The 16,934-nt window shown below is 36.4% G+C and overlaps 1 protein-coding gene across 9 annotated transcripts in view; it reads right to left on the minus strand.

The window, feature by feature from the left end:
* Window positions 1–16,934, minus strand: part of LOC117411339 (sodium/calcium exchanger 1) — a 191,336-nt gene that overhangs the window by 164,530 nt on the left and 9,872 nt on the right. For 8 of the 9 annotated variants that reach the window (XM_034018701.3, XM_059025074.1, XM_034018698.3 and 5 more), the window contains exons 1-2: window positions 12,130–12,579; window positions 7,572–9,420 (exon numbers count right to left, since the gene is read on the minus strand). In XM_034018701.3, coding sequence (XP_033874592.3) covers window positions 7,572–9,382 — 1,811 coding nt within the window. In that variant the 5' untranslated portion in view covers window positions 9,383–9,420; window positions 12,130–12,579. Of the gene's footprint in view, window positions 1–7,571; window positions 9,421–12,129; window positions 12,580–16,934 lie in introns of those variants that run through there. The other variant, XM_059025070.1, reaches the window with a different exon arrangement.

Here is a 16,934-nt window from a genome sequence, read left to right on the forward strand (position 1 = left end):
GGCCATTAACATGTAATACAAAATCCAATTAACCTAATAGTCTAAGGAATTCTAACGAATTAGAGTCTGAAGTAATACCAACATGGAAATTAAAATCACCCAGTAGAATAATCCTATCATACTTAACTGTTAACAATGTTGTAAGTACATTTTATTTGGACACAAGTGCTGTAAATTTTCATGGTGTGTTTTGTCTTCTATTAATTACCAGCAAACATTTTAAAATAATGTGTTGGCTTTTATTTTTCAATAGATTTATGACCCAGGATATGTGAAAAGTATCAAAACAACCGTCATTATGTTAAAAACAATATTTCAGTAATACATATAGCACAGGAGACAGCAATGGTAAATTGTGTGTTTGTTGTAAACACTAAAAGGTGTTCTGTAACACTTTAAATTAATGCAAACAATTCACAAAGTTTTATGTTACGATAAAGCTTTATTTTAGCTTTCTTCCCTTGTTTACCCACTTTTTCTGTCGTTTCTGCATTTTTTTCTTTTTTTTATTGTGTGGTACTCTATATACCTGCAGGCCATTCTGTGTTTTATTTTCCATTAGAGCTATTGCCAAGTGATGGCATTTCTTGAGCAGCTGCTTTTATTTATTTTTTTCATTTATCAACCCCCAAGTATCTCATCCTGTAAGCTGACCTGCTCTGCTCCAAATGCTCCGAGGGTGAGTTTACTTTACATACAATGCTTAAGCAACATGAAATGCACAGTACCTGCGCAAACCTCAATCTCTGAAATGCAGATGGTTACTAGAAAGTCTATATATACAGTTGCAGTCAAAATTTTACATACACCAATGGAAATTTATAATTTCTAGAAATGTCTCGAAAACAGATATAATATTTTGTAGCAAAAGTTTTGTTTTTGTGGATGAGGAAAAAAAGTTACAAGAAATAGATGTCTACAATTATTTATTTCAGCAATTTTTGTGCAAAACAATGCTAATTCAAAAGTATTCATACCCTGACAAGGAAAATGAAATTAATAGCTAGTTGAGGCACCTTTAGCAATAATAACCTCTTTTAAATGAGTAGGATATTTGTCAATGAGCTTTTGGCATGATTCTTTAGTGGTTTTTGACCATTCTTCAACACAAAATGGTTCCAGTTCATTCAAATTCCGAGGACTTCTCTTGTGCAGAAGCCTTCTTCAACTCATATCAAAGATTCTCAATCGGATTTATATCAGGACTGACTAGGCCATTCCAGATCCTTGATTTTATTCAGAAGTAGATTTTGAAGTGTGCTTTGGATTGTTGTCATGTTGGAATGTCCAGTTACACTTTAAAGCAAGTTTTGTAGCGGAGGGTTTCAGATGATTGGCCAATATTATTATTATTATTTTTATTATTATTTATTTCTTAGCAGACGCCCTTATTCAGGGCAACTTACAATTGTTATTTATTAATTTCTTAGCCGACACCCTTATCCAGGGAGACTTACAATTGTTATAAGATATCACATTATTTTTACATACAATTACCTGTTTATACAGTTGGGTTTTTACTGGAGCAATCTAGGTAAAGTACCTTGCTCAAGGGTACAGCAGCAATGTCCCCCACCTGGGATTGAACCCACGACCCTCCAGTCAAGAGTCCAGAGCCCTAACCACTACTCCACACTGCTGCCATATCTTTTGGTATGCTATGGAATCAATTTTACCGTGTATTGGAACTAAATTCCCTCTGCCATTAGAGGAAAAACAGCCCCATAGAAGGATATTACCACCTCCATGCTTGACAGTAGGTATGGTGTTCTTCTCTTTGTATGCCTCACCAGACTTTCTCCAAACATAATGACTATCAGCGTGACCAAATAGCTCAATTTTCATTTCATCACTCCACAAAACCTTTGACCAGAACTCATATCCATCATTCAAATGCCGTTTTGCAAACATTAAGTGATTGTCCTTGTGACGTTTTCCTAAGAGTGGCTTTTATGAATACTTTTGAATTAGAATTTTTTGAGTTTTGCACAAAAATTGATGAAATAAATAATTGTAGACATCTATTTCTTGTAACTTTTTTTCCTCATCCACAGAAGCAAAACTTTTGCTACAAAAGATTTTCCTAAAATTCTTTGTTTTCGAGACATTTCTAGAAATTATAAATTTCCATTGGGGTATGTGAACTTTTGACTACAGCTGTATATGTAGATCAGTTTTTTTTTACCGTCCCAAAGTGTTTTATGCATGCAATGACTTGCTTGTATCCTGGGTTTGCTCTCTGCTAAGTGGTTATATCTAGGCATTCATTGTACAAAGGGATGCACTTCTTCTTAGTGTTGCACTTATTCCAACACCACCTTGGAGAGCCAAGCATTTTGTCTAATATAACGAGATAAGCATGTTCAAACAGGCTCTTTGGACCAATCAGAGGTGGAGCTATGACAATTAGTTAGGAAAGTCTTTATATTTGCTGTAGCTAATGTTTACTATGAAGTCAGCCTGAGCAGTGATGATGTCTTAATTGGCAAGCTGCAAAAATGCAAAGAGAAGACATTACATGACCTACCATCTGCAGTGATTAGAACTGGAGAAGATCTGTTGGAGTCAGAAGTCAACTGCGTACAGCCAAGGGCAAAAACAAAACAAAAAATATTGCTTCTGCCGTACAGACAAAATAGAAAACGCATGCAAACTAGAAAAACGTAGGCTTCCATAAAACATAAGAGAACACAAATCACCATGCAATAGCTACTGCAAGGTTTCTTGGCATCAACAATTCCCAGAAAGTCCACCTGTTGCTACACTGACTTGGGGAAAAAAAGCCATTTGTGGTCAGATGTCAGAAACACCAACAACTGTTTTAGTGGTTCAATCCAGCTGTTAAGCAGAAGTTAAATTAATTATTGTGAGTAAAGTTATAGTGCAGTGAACCCTATGTCTGCTCCTTAAATATTATAATTATGCATAAAGACTATCTTAATAAGTTATCATGAGAAAGGCTGTAAAGGAAAAATGTATTTATCTACATATTAAACAATACATTTATAAAGAGTTAGAAGGACAGAATATATCCTCATACAATAATACTTTGTATTTTATAGGCCATTTTATAAGCACAACAACAGAGAGTATGGGTTTTTACGATACATCCACTTTCTGTTACAAGCCAGTACAGTATGTGCATATGTTAAAAGGGGCATTTGTGCACATCACCTTTTTCTTAAGCCATGCATACATTATTGAAGGCAGTGTCAAATATAATAATAAGAAATGTAAAATCTACAGTATTTTCATCATTTCAAAAAAATTGTTTGGATTTGGAAAAAACATGTTTTTTTATAACTGATTTATGAGTAGAAATAAGAGTATAAGAGTGTTTGCTCTTGTATTGCACAGGGGGAAGATGATGTTTTAAGGTCTGTTGAAGAAACTTGCTCAAGCTCGTGGTTTACCAGATTGGACCTTTTCTTTCCCTTACATTACAATAAATGTTTTTGCACAAACATTCATAGTGACTTGCAAGACCTTTCCATTTTCAAGATTAGTTTACTTTGCCTCCATAAGATAAGACACAATAGAAAAGGTCAATCAAAATTGTATGCGATTTGGCTACTTCTGTTGGAAGAAGTACCACTTGAATTTGAATTGCCATACAATGGCTCAACATGCAGCCCACATGTGTCTTCTTCATTTTATACAAGGGTTGTTCCAAACTGCCTCTTTGACTCATTAGGTAATCTGGAGTTAGGGTTTACACTGCTAATACTGTCTGGTTATCAAACACACAACTTGCTTTGCTTTGACAGCTGCAATTTTGAAATTCAACCCTATGTCACATCAAATACTGCATATAGGATGCACTTACTTTGAGCAATACATTGGCATCTGATAATGGGCTCTTATTAACATATATATTGTTTCACACATGTGGGCAATATCGTATCCGAACCCAGTATCTAAACTCAGGAAGTGCTGTTCAAATATGCTCAAATGTTTAACAGTTCTTGACATCTGGAAGGGTATTAAAACCCTGTGTCTACTTGAAAATCCTTTGAGTTTGGGTGTTGTTGGAATTAATGAAACTCAAGCATGTGGAATTTAAATACCACATGAAATCATACTGAACTATTAATTTTAAAAAAAAATTCGGTTGCTATTTCTGAACTTTATTTCTTTATAAATTTTACACCAGAAAACAAGAGCAGAATAAATAATTTTTTTTCTTTTTTTTACTGTACATATTTTTAGGCAAGCAAATAAATAAATACGTACATAAACATAGAAATAAGTGTAACTTTTAAATGGAAGGTAATTGATCTGGCTAAGCTGAATACTACAGGTAAGCTAGTTATAAACAAGACAATCAAGACCAGTTAAAAAAAAACAAAAAAAACAGTGAATCTATTTAAAATTGTTAATACTTTGTTCAACAATCTATACATTAACAGGGACGTTGGTTGTTGGATTTTTATAAGTGTTTCTGATGTCATTGCAGCCCTGTCGCTGTAACACGACACATGAGTGCACTGCACTGTACAGTACTTCCATTGCATGAGATAGGACCAGATTGTCTCTGCAAGAAGCAGCTTTGTTGAGTACAGAGTCAACAGCAAAAACAATAACTGAAACATGAAGGAAGACTAAAGCACAGTCCGGTGCAGTGTGTGTTTCTCCCACACTTTTAGCTCTGTCTAGCCTGAGTATAAGCAAATAATACCTCCTACGCTAGTAGAGCAAAACAAGGCTCACCACGTTTGTATTTTTGTGAATACACAACAAAGCAAATCCCTTTCAATTTGGCTCTGGAATTTAAAATAAAAATAAAAAGATTTCTATTTATTTAGCTTCAATAAAGGTGTGTTGAACCCCTTACTGTAAGTCCACACCTCATGCCAATAAACAATTACAACGTAATTCAGGAACCAATAATGTATCCATGCACAGCAATCAAACTTTCCACTGCACAAGGGTCTTGGGTATCCAGAGTGATGCTGTGTTTAATAGCATGCTGCACAGTTTCCTCCATGCTATTATAGCACCTTTTTTTATGTCTACCAAACAATGCTAAGAGCACTGCACTGTGGAAACTATGCAAGACTCTCCAAAATAATGCAGAGTGTGGTGGAAAGTTTTTTTTACAACATCTTTCATCTATTGAAAAACAGAGCTTCTTTTTAATTGAAAAAACAAAGTCACTGAGAAAGCTAAAACAGTGCATCCCAGAGTGGGCTCACATCCCTGCGGAATCCAGACCCTGGGTCAAATAACAGTTGGAAACATTTCAGGATCAGCTGATGCTCCATAAAGATATACAAGCAGGACACAAAGGGAAGAGTTTCAAAATATTCCAGTCTCACTTGTTTGCCATGTAGCATTGTTGAGAAATACTGTACTGCATGGCTGAACGTAAGTATGTCACAATGGAATCAGTGAATGCAGAACAAGAGGTTCAAGTATCCAGGTGGTTAGAACATCACACTTCCTCTGCAACACACTTCCTCTGCAACATCATTTCTCTTGCATGAAGCAATGCTTTTATTACATATCCAGTGTGCTGCGATATAAATTATAATTATATAACCTGTTTAAAAAATGCATCTGTCATTGCCAATGATGCTGATTGGTTAGAATAGTCCATTGTAATCCTGCTGTCAGTACATACTGTACAAAATCAGCTTGTTTTCCCTGATATGATCAGTTTGAAATTAACAATCACAGAGCTGGTGAGCCAATTTAAATCATAGAATCTCAAGAAGCACCTTGATTTTTATTGCTTGAACCTATTATTTATTATTTTTAGTTCTTGATGACATATGCGTCTTTCGTCAGTGACAGCAGGCCTCTTAACAGTATATTAAGTCTTCAGACCATATGCAGAAGTAAAAGATTCAATACTGGAAGTTACCAGACTCGCACAAGACCCTGGCAACATGCGGCTGATGTAATAACGGTGCCATTAGAAGTAAGGGATTTAACCTTTTTTTCGTCACTCAGTCAAACCCCTCAGTTGTCCCAGGAGTGCAAGGGTACCAAAATAAAATTGGAGAGATGGTCAGACATTTGCTCACCAAGCCTGGAAGAGGGTGAGGAAGGGTCTTAACCGTTCAGATAAATACAATTTTAACAAAGGGTTTAAAGAGAAGGAGCTAAAATCCCTTCTGCCAGTATCTCTATGGAGACAAACAGCTTACTTGATAATAATATTCATAGTGGACCACCATGATAAAGCGCTTTAGAGAGGTAGGCTGTGAACTGTGCATTGCAGAGTCACTTACAATAGGACACTGATTTAACATCTCATCCACAGGATGGAGCACAAGGAGGTTAAGTGACTTGCTCAGGGTCACACAGTGAGTCAGTCAGTGGCAGAGGTGGGATTTGAACCGGGGACCTTCTGGTTACAATCACTGGACCGCACTGCCTGATGAGCTTAAAGAGACTGCATTAGTGAATGATTTATACTCACAAAGTGGTATATTTTATTAATGTAATATATTTTACATAAAACTCTACAACCCCAAGTGCAATCTAATCCTTGTCCTATACCATCACTGAAATCTGTACAGATGTTTCATGAGTACAGCAAAAATGCACTGACTTGCCGGACGGAAAATTACAGTGTATGTTTAATTAAAATGGTTTCTACACAACAGTGACCAATCACGCCTTGTATTCTCCTGGCTCAGTTGCTTTCTTATTGCTAGGATTATGATTTACAGTTGGGACCTGAACTAGTTTTTGACCCCTGAAACACTCTAAATGCATAATTTAATTATTCTGTCATATATGTATTTCTACTGCGACTAATATATAATCTGTAAAAAAAAACAAAAAAAAAAAAACATCTGCCTATTTTTGTCCAATTGCCTAAATACCAAGAAGCACAAAACAGTTGAATTGTTACCTGAACAAAAACTCACAACAGATGGTGTGGGCTGAGAAACAAATATTTTTTGGTAGCTCGGGTATAAAATTGTATAAAAAATGCTGTTTTTAATTGTGTGAACCCTGATTATACGTCAGTGTAACAACACATTGAACTAGGTGTTTTTAATTGTTTATTGTATATTAAATGCCTAGCTGTATGACTACACCTTAAATCAGAGCAGAACTAAACAAGGAAGTAGAAAGAATGAAAATAAGAGAACAAATTGGGGGAAAAAAACAAAAAAGATACAAAAAGAAATAACATAGGTTTTGTTATAATCTTGCACAAGCACGACGATGCTTTGGTGACACCTAGCACAAAAGTAAAATAAAATTTAAAAAAATAAAAAAAATAAGCATTGACAGGAAATTGTTAAAGAAACACAAAACCAAAATCCATTAAAAACATGCAGGTTTGTTTGACCATGCACTCAATGCAATTCTCCAATTTCCTCCTTTTATTTTATATTGGTATTATCATATGTGATATGCAGAAAAGATTTAATAATTGTCTTCCACATAAGTCTAACATATCATGCATTACTTGAGGTCACTAATTCCTAATAACTGGCAGCTTTAACTTACAACTAATACTTGTACTTAAAATGATTTGCATAAACTGCCTGTACCGGCATGTTTTTAATGACCATTCGGCTGGATAAATGAACGTGAAATGTACTTACAATATCTCATCATTCTGGAACTCCAGCTCTCCATGGGTATCTTCAAAATCCTCTCCACCACCTCTGGCTGTACCTTCTATGGTCTTGTAAGGGACAACAACTACCCCACGTGCTCCAGAGGTCCGCAGAACCTTCACCTCCATGGTACCTATGCTCTCGCTCACATGCATCACAGGGTCCTCAAATGTAAAGATGCCAGCGTGGTCATCATCAAAGATGGTCACAGTTGCAGTTGAAGGTATGCCCAAGCATGCAAGCGTTTCAACATGATTTGTGCCTGGATTGTTTTCAGCTGCATTCTCCAAATGCACCTTGACATTGCTAAGGTGGACCAAGAAGTTCTCGTCCTCTTCAAAAATGTCATCATCAATGATTCCCACTTTAATTTCCTTCTGTGTCTCACCTGGTTTGAAGACGAGGGTCCCCTCAGTGAACTCGTAATCTGAACCGGCATTGGCTGAACCATCCTCCGTTCGGAATTCCACGGAAACAGTGTTGGTCAAATCACCTCCTCGCCTAACAACATTTAGAGACACAGTCCCACAGTTTTCAAGACACTGGTACACACCTGGATCAAAGAACACCTTAGTCACAGGATCGTTTTCTGCTACTTCTGGTCGAACCTCTTGCATACTGACAGCTTTTCTTGCTTGATCAGCAGCATGCTTCTTCAGGATATTCCCCGCACCGGTCATCAGCCTTGTGGCCTGAATACGATAAAAGGCACGGCTTTTCTGCTGTTGGCTTAGGACCTGGTAGTTGGCCAGCTCTATCAGTTGCTCCACTTCCTTTTCTGGGTGCTTTTGCTTGAGTTCTTTTAGGATTCTTGCCATATCTCTCCTGGTTTCCTCTTCATCTAGGTCTCTGTCATCTACTTCCAGAGCTAGGGTCCCATCTAGGAAGTCCACAGCATGGGAGTTCAACATTTTGCCATCCATTTCAATGTCTACCTTTGATGGCAGTGGCCGGTCACCTTCAGTTTCAATGATCACCCCCCTGTGTTTCCCAGCTCTGTACCGCTTATAGACATACTTGTAGAACAAGAGCCTCCTGTCTGCAACCCAGGCAAACAAAACACAAATGGGGAAGAAAAACAAAGTAAGCAGGCCTTCCCAGACTTGGACGATGCCGGGAGAAATTACATCCAGGATCAGATACAGCCAGGTGTAGGCAAAGATGCTCCAAGCTGCTGTGACAAAGAACACCCTCAAATGTTTAACCTTCCTATGTTCTCCATCTGGGACTACATAGACACAGAGACCTATAATTACAAACATATTGAAGGCAGCACTGCCTACAATTGTGCTCGGCCCAAGATCTCCTGCTTCAAAATTGTGGCCACACACTTCAATGACTGACAGTAGGATTTCAGGAGCTGAAGAACCCAATGCCATTAGGGTTAAATTGGACACAGTCTCATTCCAAATCCGTACTGTTGTGGTGGTGGTCTCCCCATTGGGTTTCTTAATGGTTATCTCCTTTTCCTGAGAAGTGATGACCTCAATAGACGCCATGAAACGATCAGCTATGATGGAGACCCCTAGGAACATATAAACCATAGCCACAAAGTAGACAGTAGCTCTTGCAACTTTGTCCCCAATAGATGGGTTCTGGGGTTCCCACACTGGCAAGATCACACCTTCTTTACAATCATATGTTCCAGTGCATGATCTTGTTTCATTATGCACATAAGCATTTTCACCATTATTGCTTTCTGCGGTCACATGGTGAATCTTGAGGAGCAAAGCTGCCATCACAATTCCTAGTTGAAAGCTAAAAGAAAACAGGGACGATCCCTTTGGACGATGCATGATGTCTGTTAATGATCAGCTTCCAGATCTTCCTAAGCCTGCGTACAAAAAATAAAAATAATAAATATTATTTGTGGCAGATAATTCATTATTTAGACGCCCTAAAGTAAGTGTTGTTAGATTTCACAGGAACATTTTGAACCCCAAACCAAATTTAGTCAAATGTTAGTTTATACAGCTTTTCTAAACTAAGCTAGACCACTGCGTACATTTGCTTATAGGATTTGTTAATTCTGTCATGTATATACAGTAATCTGATGGCAATCTTTGATGATAAGGCTACCTATTAGTGACTGTAATACATATTTAACAACTTTCTTTTATACTGCAATGTAAGTGTTAATATTAGGAGCTCTTAACATCTGGCATTCTGCCTTTTGTAAACTGCCTTGATTTTTGCATCTTCCTGCAGATACTGGATTTCATCAATTAAGATTATATATAACTTAATAGGGTTGTATACATTTTCTACAGGGTGCTGTTTTACAGCATGGAAGATTATTTAACAGGGAAGACATAAAGCATATAATGTCCGGGGTAATCTTACTGTGAGAATCTGTCTAGAAACAGAGCCTCTTAGCATGCTCTTAGAACATCTCTATCTATAAGGTTTATATGTACATTTATCTGCAGAATGTTTGAAATACAGTGGTATAAAGACTTTATGCAGTGGTTCTCGGATTGCACCTTAAAAAGCTATTGAATCTAAAAATGTCATAACACCCGCACTGTTAAACATGTTACGCTACACCTACTGCAGTACATCATCGACCAACCTCTATTCCCCTAATAACAAATCATAGTCACTATCTGTTCATGTATTCTGAAAATGTTAATACAAATATTACTGGAAAAAAATCAGTCTCTGCTAAATGTAACCACATGCTTCCATTTGTAATTCCACCTTTGCTGAAGGGAAACGTTTGTAGCAGTTTTAAAGAATGCAACATTCAGCCATATCTACAGTACTGGTAGTTGCTGTATACATACAGTAAGTAGGTGGGAGCAACACAAGGTAGTCCCCATCTTGACATGTTTGTCAATATAAATATATATATATATATATATATATATATATATATATATATATATATATATATATATTTAAACAAATTCTACAAAACAATATAAATACCAAACAGGGGAGACTGCTGTGGATTTAGTGTGGCATTACCTAATCCCCAGGTCAAATGGACACACATAAGCTTGTAAATGGTATGAATTTGTGTATATATATATATATATATATATATATATATATATATATATATATATATATATATATATACACACACACACACACACACATTATAATCTGTATAGATTTCTTGACGTTTCATTTTATTGACCTTTCTTAGGCTTTGGCATCTGGTACATTGAAAAATGCATTCTTCTCAGATCAGGGTAAAATACAAAAACTATTTAGAAAAAATATATATTTTCTTTAATACTAAATTCCAATTAACTAACTCATTCATTCATTCATTCATTCATTCATTCATTCATTCATTCATTCATACTACTAGTATGTATTCATATTGTGTGTACATGTAGTTAGGTGTACATGTCATTAATAATAATAATTGATCTAATAGCATTTAAAGCTGAATCTGCCCCACCTCTAATAACACAGACTGCGGTCTTAAACCTGGCTGTTCAACTTTTAATTAAAAAAATAAATAAATAAAAATTCCCTGACTTCGGTTTTAGGCTTGAAGGACAAACAAGTCTACAGTGTGTGCGACACCGAAAGAACATTATTTCAAACAATTTTTACGCACTCAAATAATACATTTCAATAATTAATTGGAACTACTGTATACCAGAAATGTATCTTCGGTAAGTTATCTGCAAGTCACGTTATAATGGATTTCTATAGAAATCAAAGCCTGACAGCGATTACCACTTTTGCTTTTTATTTTAATCAAACGGACCTGCCAAGTAGGCTACTAGACCAAGATCCACTTTTATAACAGTATTTTTGTCAGTAATGGACAGCACATTCTTGTGATATTACTGCCATAGGTAAGATGACTCAAACCTATCAAATAGCTGCTTTGTCAAATAATGGCTCTTAGTTTGAAAGAGGAATGAACACAAATGATCCGATCGTGTATTTGTTACATGCAGCAACGCGTCCTGAACCGATTACAAAAATAAATAAATACATACATACATTCAAATAAAGAAACAAATGAATACAAATAAAGGTCAAGTATGAACAAACTGGTTAATTTTTAAAACGTCTTCTTGTAATGTGGCCACTACTTGTCCACCTGAAGTGATCCTGTCAGTTCACACGCTGTTGTGATTAAAGTCTTACTGCGGTTCCTTTTTGAAATAGGAATCGAGCCGATCTAACATACACAATACAAACAGTATTTGAAAAGATTAAAACGCATCAACATCAATTTAAATAGAAACCTTACAGAAAAAAAATCAACAAGTTCAAAAGGGAAGTTAAAAGCTAAATATAACGAACTCTATTTTAACATTACATGAAGGCATTACAGATCGTAACTAAATTGTGTTCAAAGCAGTCTATTGACATTTAAATAAATAAATAAATAAATAAATATTTTAAAAAATTTAATCGTCCGGCTAAGTCTGGAGAACCTGCACAGAGCTCAGCAAATGTTACTTGAATATGTGTGTGTAATGTAACTGAAACTCAGTACAAGCGCAGAAATATTTCCAAATATCCATATAAAACCATGTACTACTTGACATTTAAAAAAGCATCATACCTTATTTTCCAAAGTGTTAGCGCGCTTCTGCTAGAATCAGTAGTCGTAGTACTTTCGTATCGCTCCTCGCATTCGTCCTGCCTTTTATAGGTTGCAATCACGAAGAACTCGCCTTCACAATGTCAAAGAATCGAAGACGCTGAGATTCCCATGCAGATTAGCGTTTCCACTACCCGCGTGTAAAATGAAGACAACTGATAGTATCTGTGAAAGTGCAATTCTGAGGTCAAGATGGAATGGTGAGAATATTATTTCACATTCTTTTCCTTACAACTGCTGAATGCTGGACCCTGCTGCTAGAGATCCAGTAAGAGAGTTGAGCGAGACTGAGAGTGTGTGTAGTGAGATAGACAGTTAGTTAGTACCCAGCTCCCTAGCTGTCTGCTCTTAGAATATTTTCAGATTGCCGTTGGTTTCACAGGCACTGAGGAGAAGGCGAGAGACCACATTTGCAATGCATCATGGCCCCTTGCCAGCGCTCTTATCAACATCCAGACCCTCCCACCTCAAATGATCTCAGAATGAAAAGGTTTAACTTTTCCCCCCCTCGAATATTATAGCAGCATAACTCCATATTTTAATCGACTTCACTATTGAAGAAAATACGTATTTAATCCATTGCTATTCCATGTTCAGTACTTTTTAGACGGACCATGCTTAAGTAGCTTTGGTTTTAATGGGTAATCATCAGTTAATTCCATGTGCTGACCTGGTTTTTGTTTTATTTTTCCTTCAGTCTTTTTTCTTAAACTATTGTATTTAAGTTTACAAACAGTCTATCTACGACAGGTGACAGACCAGTGTGTACAGTGTAGGGCAGAGTAATTATCCCGTCTTAACCTGCGTAACATATAGACTGTACTGTACGCACTGCGTTGCGCAGTTTTTTAATGGGACTCCCTATTTTGAAAGAATGTTAGATAGCGACGTTATCAGCATCAAGAATAGCAGGTAAAAATAAATAAATAAACATCAAGGAATTTTATAGATAGTTCAAAGGATGCACCTGTAGCAATACTACAGTCAGCTCATATGAACATTATATATTTGTCTCCACAGCAGTAAATGTTGACATTGAAGATCAAAGTGGTGTTTACAGGAACATAAAACCATTGTTCTGTTCCAAACATCTCCATTTGTAAATGTGCTGCAATGTTTTATTTTATTTCATTTCAATTGTCTTGTTGACAATTTTGACACCCTCAAAGACATTGGTAGTTTTCTTTTTTCTTTTTTTTTCACAAGGTTATTTAAGGCAAATGGAGACTCCAAAGAAACTTTACTTGATATGCCCCATGTTTGTGGCTTTAAAAAAATATATAGTTTAAAGCCTTCAATCCATTTATTAAATATTTCACTAATTCCTTTTTTCATTAGAAACTGAGAAACTAAATTGGGCATCTCCAATATTAAAATAAGGGCTATATTGAATTCCCATAACCTGGCATATAGATAAGACAAGAATCCAATCTGATGCACAAAGATACAGAAACAAAAAAAGATAGAAAAAAAATCCATCACCTCCATATATTGCCCAGATTGCAACCAACCAGAAACTGGTATCAGCAAAGATCTGCAAATTCGGCAACTACTATTAAGAAAGTTTTCCATCAGGTGTTTTCTATATGTCCTTATCTTCTGCAACATAAGCATTACTTCAACTTTAGAGGAAAGGATGGGGGGGGGGGGGGGTTAGCCTCCAGTGCAACCTGCAATCTACTTTTGTGGTCGTCTGGCACGCAAGTTTCCATATGCAAGTTATGCACACTTAGCCCAAACTGCCTTGTTTTAAATTCAAGTATTTAATGACGCTATCACACGCTCTGGCAGGGTTGTATGTAAGAAATGTATATTATAATACCTGTTGGTAATGGTATAACTTAATAAAGTATATTAGATCCAACATCTTTTTTTCTGTGCAGTCTGGTATTACTTGTCTGATGCAGTGGTTTCCATAGGGGCACCAGTATGATTTTCTTATGAACCAGCATTAGCATGAAAGCAAAAACAATCATATTGATACTACAAACTATAGGAGTTCCAGTGCTTCAGATATGGGTTCACACATACTAAATACATATTTAAACTGCAGCATTACTTTTTGTTATGGCAATAATAAATAAGAATCATTAATGCAATGCAATTAGATCAGAGCCATAAATAATTCTAGCATGAGAAATATGCTCATAATCATGGACTACAAAAAGACTGCTGAACATTAGATAAGCCCCTTTGTATACATTGCAGTTTCTACTTTTAATGTGTGTAGTGATTACATTGTATTTACACACGTACTAGTCTCTTATTTAAAATCAAACACTATGTTATATAATGGTAATTATATAATAGACAGGTAGAGCAGACTGTGGTAGCAGAGTACGGTAATGGAAATTGTGGTGCTCAGACAAAAGATATACAAAAAAACAAGAACATACAAATAGTCACGATTCTTTTTTTTTAATTTTGTGTTTACTGACTGTATTTTCAGTTCTTAGAAATGTAGTCGCAGGAAAATTGAATAAATATGTCCCAATGGAATATTCTCATATATTTCTATATGGAGTGTTCATATATCAAGTCAGACCTTTATTCCCACATTCATTTTCTGCTGAGCTTTTTCAAGAGAAGAGATTAAGAAAATCTGGCCAACTGTCAGTTTGTCAGCTTCTACATTACATATAAAATACAGTTCTGACCATACAGGGGGTGTCATTTACACTGTTCTGTATTACTTCTGCACAGGTAGGCTATTCATAACATCCTGAATGAAAAGTAATTTTAAAAGCAGCCAATTTACTGTCTTGAAAGTAAATAATAAGCAGCTCAGCATAACGCCACCACCTCTGCAGTCCTGAGTGAAATAAATAATAATAAAATAAAAAAACAAAGCCTTGTCAAGCCAAACTGAGCAAAGGTGCCTCTTTAGGCCTATTCAATGGGTCACAGTCATGTTGTAAAATTGTAGTCCTTGCATTTTTAGCTACTTGCAATAAATGCAACTCAGCTGTGTTTTTGTTTTGTTTTTACAAAGTTTCGTCACTTTCACCGTAGCTTGCCCAATTTCAAATAGTTTGCATTAGTGACTGAAACAGAACACTGCAGAAGAGCTTCATTTACTGTACGTGTTTTAGGTCTGTCTTGTATGCCACATGCCTCAAAATGACGAATTATTTGAGAATTAGCTGAGATGACAGCAGAACAATTGATAATGTTATTCTGAGCATGGGTAAAGGAAGCCCCCTGCTGTTGCAGATGGCAGCTTTACTCAGCTCTGGTTTGCCTTGCATTTTACTTTGTACCTTTCACAAAATAGTGTATCAACTCAAATTACTGTCATCCCAGCAAAAAACATGGCTATATTTTGGTCTTCCCATTTGTGAGTTAATGGAGAAGTGGTGTGATAACACGCTAAACCAGTGACCAATAACAATCCCAGTAATCCTTTAGTTTGAAGTATGGTAAATTCCATATATGATAGCAACCACTGCAATGTAAAATTTATGTTTATTAGCAGTTGCTGAGTATGATATATGTTATTGTGATTTATGTTAATATGCTGTGTGCCTCTTATTGTAGAGGCGATATCTTGTTGAACAGCTTGAGCAGTCAGGACTGCTCAGCTTTGCAGGTCTCTCGCCCAAACTGTACAAGATAAAATCTCTTATAATATAAGAGACATCCTACACATACTGTGTTACGATTAATGTTATTTCTATGGTAATTTATAACCATGGTACAGCAAATGTATCGGGCCCCATTCATCTTTAAGCCTTAAACAATATTTTGGTGGACTAAATACAGCTATTCATGAAACTGTGGTTCTGTTAAGCTTTGTGAATGTGGCTTTTATTGTAGCCTTATCTACTGAAAGTTAACTTTTTTTTTCTTTTTAAACAATTTGCATTAAATGCACTCACTGCTTGCAGAATGTCTGTCACACTGTATACTGTACATGCTCATCATGTAATACATTCCCGACAGTCAGAGTGAAACCTGAGATAGAGATAGTTTCCAATGGAAATGATGACTCTAGATTTTTCATATAATTAATGTGTAAGACCCAACTTTAGAGTTAGCCAAGAGGTCTTGTAGATGTTCAATGCAGGAAAACAGGCTGACAACAGAAGTTACGTTTGCAACCCTAAAATGTGTCTTTATTATTTTTTTAACAGAACAAAACTTAAAATCAAAACTTTTAAAGAAAATAAATATAACTATGTAGAGCTAAAAAAGAACACACTTTCCTGGCCTCTCTCTACAAAAATGAGCTCTTCTCTCCAACCTCCCCCTTTTATACCTGAACTCAGGTAACTCCTCCCCGTGGAACCAACAAAAAGAGAAAAATGCTGTGTGTTTATGAAGAGTATAATATATATGCAGGGGCTCTATAATGCTGGCCTCCATTCCCAAAGACATGAGAGAGCGAGAGAGAGAGAGAGAGAGAGAGACAGACAGACAGACAGACAGACATAGCTTATGTCTTAGCATTTCAGCTAAAGAAAGAGAAACCTGTGGAAAGGTTTCCTAGAAGAAAGGAAACTGTATTTGGTGATTTGGACCTTGCTGAAGGGATATCCTCCCCTTGCTCTGATCTCTCTATCTCCATTCCTCTGGAATCTACCACACTCTCTCCCTCCTCCTCAGCTAAGAACCTCTGAGTCACCCTGGACCCCTGCCTCTCGTTTTCCCAGCACATATGCAGTCTGGCACGCACTTGCCGATTCTTCCTGAGCAACATACTAATAATCCGACCCTTCCTCACCAACTACGCCACCCAGCTCCTTGTCCAGGCCCTGGTACTCTCC

This window comes from Acipenser ruthenus, chromosome 6, assembly GCF_902713425.1.
Source record: "Acipenser ruthenus chromosome 6, fAciRut3.2 maternal haplotype, whole genome shotgun sequence".
Taxonomy (NCBI): Eukaryota; Metazoa; Chordata; class Actinopteri; order Acipenseriformes; family Acipenseridae; genus Acipenser; species Acipenser ruthenus.